This window comes from Diadema setosum, chromosome 2, assembly GCF_964275005.1.
Source record: "Diadema setosum chromosome 2, eeDiaSeto1, whole genome shotgun sequence".
In the NCBI taxonomy this organism is placed as follows: domain Eukaryota; kingdom Metazoa; phylum Echinodermata; class Echinoidea; order Diadematoida; family Diadematidae; genus Diadema; species Diadema setosum.
Genome location: NC_092686.1, coordinates 4,384,957 through 4,393,521, shown reverse-complemented (window position 1 = coordinate 4,393,521; position 8,565 = coordinate 4,384,957). Strand labels below are relative to the sequence as shown.

Below are 8,565 nucleotides of genomic sequence, written 5' to 3'. Positions count from 1 at the left end.
CATTTTTTGATGATTGATCGTGATCGCACTACTCCATATTATGCGGCTATGAGAAATAATGTTGTGTTCTAAATTATGCATGCACCGGGGAATACTTATCAGAGATATGGTTCTGTATGTTCTTACATACAGTGATATTTCACAAGTTCTATCAAGTTCTATCGCAGTAGCTGTGATGCTATGTATGGTATGGTAATAATGGTCCATTATTTCATTTTCATAATACGGTTTCCGTCACAGCTCAGTGAGCTGAGCTCATTATCGTGTTTGTCTATGTTCTGTATTGTGTTATGGCATTCACATCACTGAACAGAGTGATCAACTGATGAAACAAATCAACCGTGCGTTCTTTGTTGTTGGGTGATTGCGTATTTCTAGTTATAATGTGTCACGATCGCACTCACTGCTCACAGGGGAAATTTGACAACAGCATGTCAAGTAGTAGTCATAGTAGTCAGTGTGTAATTCCCCTATAACGGCGTTCACGTGTAAGTATCTTCATAATCTATGGTACGTTTACAAGGACTCAATGTGTTTATGGGACAAAGTTTAGGTCAACGAATACCCCTGCAGTATTTGTCTACGAATGTTAATGAATTATGACGATTAAGGATTTGCATATGCATAATGAGGTTTTTAGTTGTTGCAAAAGGAAGACATAGATACAGTACAACCTAATCAACTGCAAATTATAGCCCTGCATAGTAAGTCAAACAGAACTCGATTTTTCCATGACAAATATAAATGTGTCCTTGATGTCTCCATTGTAAATAAGCATGCATAAACGTCTTCTTTCTTATCAATTTTAAAAATGGACCAATGTAAGCTATCCGAAATAAGATCATTTTCATCGGGAGTAAATCAGCACGTCTTCTTGCCACACAATCTCGAAAGCAAAACGCTCCGAAGATACAACACGCCACGGGAAGTAGAAATCACTTCTAATGTTTTCCTTTCCTTCCTTCTTTTTTATTTCCCTTCTACTAGAATGGTAAACATCTTTCCGCAGCCTCCGAAATTCTGCATTCACTGTAGTAGGACAAGAATAAGACCTGCGCCGACCTTAAAACCGCTGCTCGTTTTGTTTGGTTAGCACTCTTTAGAGAAAGAAAATTATATGCAGGTAACGTACAGCGACCACCCGTCGTACAAGGAATGTTGCAATTTTTCCAATGTCCAGTATATGGCGCTAAATAATCAGACCCAGATTTTCCCTGCGTGATTATTGCGTTATCCTGTCCGCACTGTGGTTTTGAAATGCAAGCATACTGACGCGTACGCTTAAAGCAGGCAAAAACTATATCGAGCGTTACAATAATGGTTGTGACGGCAAAAATTAGATTTGCGTGTTGCACCCTCAAGCGAAACGATGGCTATTTGGTACGAACAACAAGGTCAGATTAAATCTGGACTCGAACCGGTCTTGCGTTTCTGATGGAAGTATGCTTACCGGTTCCTGACATCTCGTTACGAATAAAAAAGGAAAAGAAAAAGAAGAGAACAGTTCGAAGTTGCCTTACAGTGGTAATGGGAATGCAGTCCCGTGGGAATGACTGCAAATTTACTTCTGAAGTCATGAAGTGTAATTTTAAAAGATGCTGTGAAGACTTAAAAACAAGATAATGGAATTCAAATTCATGAAATTCTTCCGTCGAGATGTTTTCATTGCAATTGATTGACAAATTGCCCTATACATCGACGTAAATAAGCACTGAATTGATCAGTGTTTTAGTAGTAGCCATGATAAAAAATCACGGGCGTACATACTCGAGTAGGATTCGAACCTACGACCTCCTGATCACCGGACAGGCGTCATCTCCACTAGACCACCGAGCTTTCGCCCGATAGCAAGTATTGGTTCTAATCCTTATAGCATGCAGCGGGTTTGAATAATTACGCAGTACCCCCATGATTTTTTTTTTATAATGGCTACTACTAAAACACTGATCAATTCAGTGCTTATTTACGTCGATGTAGGGCAATTTGTCAATCAATTGCAAGATAATGGAATGTTTTTAAGACGGAATGCTAAAATTTTCTGTCATATTAAAAAGAAGAACTTGTTTATAAACCCAAATGACATCAGCCATGTAATCTTGCTGCTCTGTTGGTGGAGACGACTATGACTGTGTTGGCAGCGAAAAGTGATCATAAACTCACCATAATCGGCCACATGATAAACTATAGTAGAAAAGTCCATTTCCATATAAAGTGAGCATTCCAGTGAGGACTAACTGTCTTTGCATTCTCACAAAATCAACAACTAACAGTATTTCGATAACAACCGCACTACTTCGATGAACGAATTTTTAAAGATCATATATCATTTCGATTTTCTTTTTAAAAAGTTAACATTTCCCAGTGTCAAACATGAATGGTATTCAGCACAAATACCACATTATGAATTTATCATATCTCTCAACCTATGTCTGTAGCACCTCACACGAGAGGTTTGAAAAGTCTAATAAAAAAGAGTTATCTAATGCTAGCTCAAACATCCCTTCAGTGTTTTAATCCGGCTGGACCTTATATTCTGAATATGCGCTAAAGCAAATTTGCCCCTGTAAGAATAATGGTGATACAGACCTCTAGAACAAACAGCGCTAAATTTCATCATGAATGAACGGGACTGTGTATCTTTCTAGCCCTCGATCGATCCGCCAGAACGCCATTGGTTCATACTCATTGGAAGTGTGTAATATCTTACTAGGGCCTCGAGCAACGCTGGCAATGACTGATGAGATATTTGTCATAAAAGTGTCTATCTGTATCTATATCTATATCTAATATCTATATCTATATCTATATCTATATCTATATCTATATCTATACATCTATATCTATATCTATACATCTACATCTACATCTACATCTACATCTACAATCTACATCTACAATATACATCTACATCTACATCTACAATATACATCTACATCTACGTCTACGTCTACGTCTACGTCTACGTCTACGTCTACGTCTACGTCTACGTCTACGTCTACGTCTACGTCTACGTCTACGTCTACGTCTACGTCTACATCTACATCTACATCTACATCTACATCTATTTGTATTTCTATATTCACATGCCGGGTCTATAAAACCCATAATTTTTATTATTTATTATTATTTATTCATATTATTTTTTATTTGTATTATTTTTCCTTGCTGTTTGAATGCAATCCCCCTCGTACTGAAGAGTATCCTGCATCGGTAACCATTTCATTACAGCTACACACACACACACACACACACACACACACACACACACACACACACACATACACACACAAATCGAGTTTATTCCTCATTGCATTTTAGTGTATATTTATATATATATATATATATATATATATATATATATATATATATTTTTTTTTTTTTACTTCAAACGACGGCACCCTTAATTCTCTTACATCATCAGTTCTACGCGCGCTCTCTTCATTTTTGAGCCTCAGAAGGTCTACCAGAAAGCGCCTCAAATTATACCTTCCTAGAAAACAACAAAGCTATACCCACACTCATTCTCTCTGGAGGAAGGAACACAAACCTACTTTCATTACAACGGTAAAAAAAAAAGAAACAAATTAATCATTTCTGCAAACATTCTCAATATTGGAACTTGTGGGAGGAATTTGTTGTACGTTTTGGTTTCCAATACGGCGGCCCTTATAAAATGTCTTCTTGGATCTCCCAGGCCTGATTGTAATCAATAACTTGACTCCACACACTCCTTGGCAACCTTGGAACTCTCACTGTTGATGTAGACCGTAAAACTGGTGACCGCATGAATATTACTTTCCAAAATCTCTTCTCTAAATTAAAAAAAAGAGAAGGAAAAACCATATGTGTACGTGCGTGCGAGCATGTGTGTGTGTGTGTGTGTGTGGGCGCGCGCGCACGAACGTTTAATTAGGCCTAATTAGGAACATATTTATAATACAGGGTCAATGGAAGAGGGGATTGTGGAATATGCTCCCCTCCCCCCCCCCCCCCCAACTCCAGAAAACCCATGACTTTTGAGGTTTCAGTCCAGAGATTTTACCAGGGGCGGGAGGGGGATCAATTCTTCCAACTAACCACGAACACTACTCACACAACACTTTTGTCTTCTACAAAAATTCTGATGTTCTTTAATTCCCTCTTTAATTATTTGTTAATCAAAAAAAAAATGCAATGCTGCTGCACACAGAACAAATAGGAGAGCCTCAGCTTAATATCTTGGTACAGAAATGTAGGCCTATTTATTACACATTTTGAAAGATCATTGATATTGGCAAAATCCAGTCTTATTATTATTTTTTTTTGACAAGGTATTGTACACCCTCTAAGTCTTGAAGATGGAAGTAATTATGGTATGGTGATATTACGTTTACGAAATGGAAACAATTTTCCAAGAATTTGACCGTCTTCTCCGTAATACTGAGGGAAAGGGTTTAATTTTTATACAAACGTGAACACCGTACTGCCGCGATGTGACTCTGTGACTGCCACACAGCCGATGTCCACGGTATATCACCCCTGTTGACACGGCGTGGTGTTTGTGCTCGTGTTTGGACAGTGGGTGGAGGAGCGAACAAAGAGGATGGCAAGGGTAAAAATCGATTTGGGATCTCCTGAAATAACAGACGATGAACGAGTATAGAGGCCCATAGTCCCCCTAGAAAATTGAAAATAATTTTTGTCACTGCTATGATTTACAGAGATACACATACAATCTGAAACTATTTGTTTTTTTCAACCAGCGGCAGCAGCAACAATATGAAGCCCATTTTCAGTCCGCCCCTTGGTGAATGATGGCTGGAGAATCATTGCTTCGCTTTCAGCAATTTTACGAATAGGTCTACCATTCGAATGATGCTTATTTCATTCTGATAAAAAAAAATAGTTGAAGCATCCACATCGAAAGCAATCAATTCTGTAAGACTCCAGCTTAGACCACTGGTACAGTTTCGGTTGAGATGGACTTGAGGTTTTGCAATGAATTTATGAGATAATGAGAAACCTCTTATGAAATATGAAAGAGCATATAATTCTAAAATGAATTCAGAGTTTATTTGATGGAATTTGGGTTTGAAATGGCTGAGATATCCAAAACAAAGCGATCCTAATAAAGGGTGGAACCTACCTTTTATTAGGATCGCATTGTTTCTCTTTGTTTGGGGATATCTCAGCCGATTCAAAACCGATTTTCATCAAACAAACTTTAAAGTCCTTTTAGAATTGTATGCTTTTAACAATTTATAAAGTGGTTTTAAAGTATCTTACAAAAAAGTTAAAGCTGAATTCTCACCTCAACAAATACTAAACCATTCCGTAAAGAAACAAGAAACAAGAAAAAGAAATCTAAATGTAAATGACCTCCTAAAGACCTTCTGCCATGACTTCATATCTCTTAGATGTAGGCCTACTATCTTCTTCGTAGGTCCTTTGTGAGATCATCAAAACACGTCAACGTTTGCTGGGATTTGTTAGACCTCGTGACAACTCAAGCATGTACTGTGGCAAATGCTTGAGAACGAAAAGATGAGTTAGATTTCGGCCGGAATCCATGCGATATCCAAATAACAACTCGTGCCATAAAAAGTCTCTCATACTGCTTTCATCCTTGTTTTACTAACTTTTATCATATTTCTCGTGATGCGTGGTTCAATAGAAAAGAAGGGGAAAGGAACATGTTAACTCGAAACTAGATCTTTCAGAAGATACTATGTAGTTTGCTCTAACTCAGATATGAAGACAAGAGACCCGCGGGTCTAGCGCTCACCTGAGTATCGCATGTTCACCTTTCACGCAGTCACTAATCTAAACTATTCACAGCTCTACTAAAATTTGACCAGGCATTCTCAAGTAGAAGATGAAAATGTACAATAAGGGTCCAAATTTTTTAATATTCCTTAATTTGAGGGGATTAGGGCCCCCTGGGCCCTCTGGGTGGGGCATGGTGCCCATTTTGATAAATTGAGATCCTGACCCCCTAGGGATGCTACCTGCCAAGTTTGACGAAAACCCATCATGAGATTTTCAGGAAGAAGATGAAAATGTACAATTCAGGCCCCCATTTGGACCTTTCCCCCCCCCCCACCCCCAAGAGGGGCACCCGAGGATCTGCTATAAACAAACTTGAAACTACAGTCATTAATGTACTCACTCATAGTATTATCTTAGCTCTTTAACTTCTGATTCTAGAGAAGATTTTTAAAGATTCCTTCATTTTGGGGGGTTTGGGCCCCCCTGGGGGCCCCCTGGCTGGGGCATGGTGCCCATTTTAACAAATTGAGATCCTAACCTCCTAGGGATGCTACCTGCCAAGTTTGGTGAAAATGGGTCATGGGGTTCTAAAGAAGAAGATGAAAATGTACAATTTAGGCCCCATGAGGACCCCTCCCCACCCCCTCCCCTGGGACCCAAGGGGGGCACCCCTGATTCTGCCATGAACAAACTTGAAACTACAGTCATCAATGTACTAACTCATAGTATTAACTTAGCTCTATCACTTCTGGTTCTAGAGAAGAAGATTTTTGCAGATTCCTTAATTTTGGGGGGTTTGGCCCCCCCCCCCCTGGGGGCCCCCTGGGTGGGGCATGGTGCCCATTTTAAGAAATTGAGTTCCTAACCCCCTAGGGATGCTACCTGCCAAGTTTGATGAAAATCGGTCTTGGGGTTTTCAAGAAGAAGATGAAAATGTAAAAAGTTTACGCACGACGGACGACGGACGACGCACGACGCACGACGCACGACGCACGACGCACGACGCACGACGGACGCCGGACGAAGGGCGATCGCAATAGCTCACTTGAGCCTTTGGCTCAGGTGAGCTAAAACTGGGAGAATACGTTTATTGTTGATAAAAGATACCTAACCCTATCCCTGAATGGAATTGGGATAGATATAGACTTTTCTGCTAAGTGCATGTATCACATTTGTTTATAAAAACAAGTATTTGATCGGTTGGGACTTGTTATTGATAATTCAGCGATACATTTGCCACTTCTCGACATGCTATTCACGAGGTAAGACCCCAGGGAGGCCCGAATTCACGAAAGTGGCACAGTTGAAACCATGGTTTAAACCAATCAGTAATTTCGTCGACGAAATGATCATTTCATCGACGAAATGTTGTCATTTCGTTGACGAAATGACTGGCTGCGTAAAGAAATAGGCCATGCGACACTTGGCGCTCCATACAATTTGTCCATGGTATAAACCATTGTTTCAATAGTTATTGTACCACCTTCGTGAATTCGGGGCATGGAGTTCTGTGGGTAAGACCAAGGAGGTATTACTTGGCAAGCTCGCCGATTTAGTACCTTCTTGGTAAGACTACGTGCGTAACAATATTATTATGTACATGTATCGTATTTCATATGAAAAAAAAAAATCTCTTTCTCTAGCGTGTATTATTTTCCCATAATAGTGAGGAATTATACACAAGTGACAAGTTCATGCACTGTCCTTGCATACCCATTCCTGAAGATGGTAATACTTTTTTTCTTCTATTGCTCAAAAACAAATATGATTACAGTGAGTCCGACTAAACGATCAGTTGTGACAGGATTTAGTCGAGACCGAATGACTTAAAAAGCACCTCTGACGTTCTGGAGAGCAATGCGTCATTAAAATCATCCCCGTTGATATGCGTCTGCGAATATATTCACCAGTAAAAGAAAGAATTAATGAATAAAGATAGTCGAAAAGTGTTTACATAAAACATCTTTTGATTCAGACAGAAAGTTTACACTTTTGGTAATATACACCTGTATTCAAATTCTGTGTATGTTTTTTTTTTTCACGAAAAAAAAAAATCATTGACAAGCACAAAGCTCGTCGAAGTACTGCCCTACATGTACCTAATAACAACTAAGTGCATTCCTGCCTTAGAAACTTGATTGAAGAGAGCAGGTGCATGACATGGTTCGCTATAGACTGAAGGACATGAAATATTCATGAATAGAAACGGTATGTGTATCCATCTATTCAACTATTCAAGGGTTTCATGCAAACACTTATTGTGTCCACTGGAATATTGCTTCATCACTGCAAACAAACAATCCCACTGACTTGCTCTTATTGGCACTCGTGTTGTGCAGTGTAGTGAAACAGATTACTCATGACATACATTTCGGAGTATCGATGTGACACAATAACATATTAAACCCTTAGAAGAATCTTCCTTTTCTGTGTGCACAGAGGTGAGCAATAAGCCAGTTCGGGGTTCCAGTTTGAGCATGAGCAGAAAAAGGTCATTTGTACCGAGAGACAGGTTGGTTTTTAATTTCACTGAGATAAGCATCTGTAATGCTATGATTATTCATGGATCCTTATAAATGGTGCCTGCCAGTACATCCACCTGACAGCAAGCCTGGTACTTGGCAATGTTAACAAACAAAAAAAGTTTGTTAATGTATTCAAAACAGCACAATGAAATAGATGCTTCCCCAAGTGTTGATTGACGAACCATTCTTGTCACTAGGTTCTTTGTTAGAATACGAGTTCCATAAATTGCTACGTTGGGCAAGCTGCTGCATTATGTCACTTTGAATTGAGTAAAGTGCCTAACCAACTAAG

The 8,565-nt window shown here is 39.2% G+C and overlaps 1 protein-coding gene across 1 annotated transcript in view; it reads right to left on the bottom strand.

Moving 5' to 3' along the window:
- LOC140237751 (uncharacterized) overlaps nucleotides 1–1,463 on the bottom strand; it is a 39,018-nt gene extending 37,555 nt beyond the window's left edge. Inside the window, exon 1 of the mRNA XM_072317684.1 lies at nucleotides 1,451–1,463. Coding sequence (XP_072173785.1) covers nucleotides 1,451–1,463 — 13 coding nt within the window. The remainder of the gene's footprint in view (nucleotides 1–1,450) is intronic.
- Nucleotides 1,464–8,565: the final 7,102 nt, after the last annotated feature.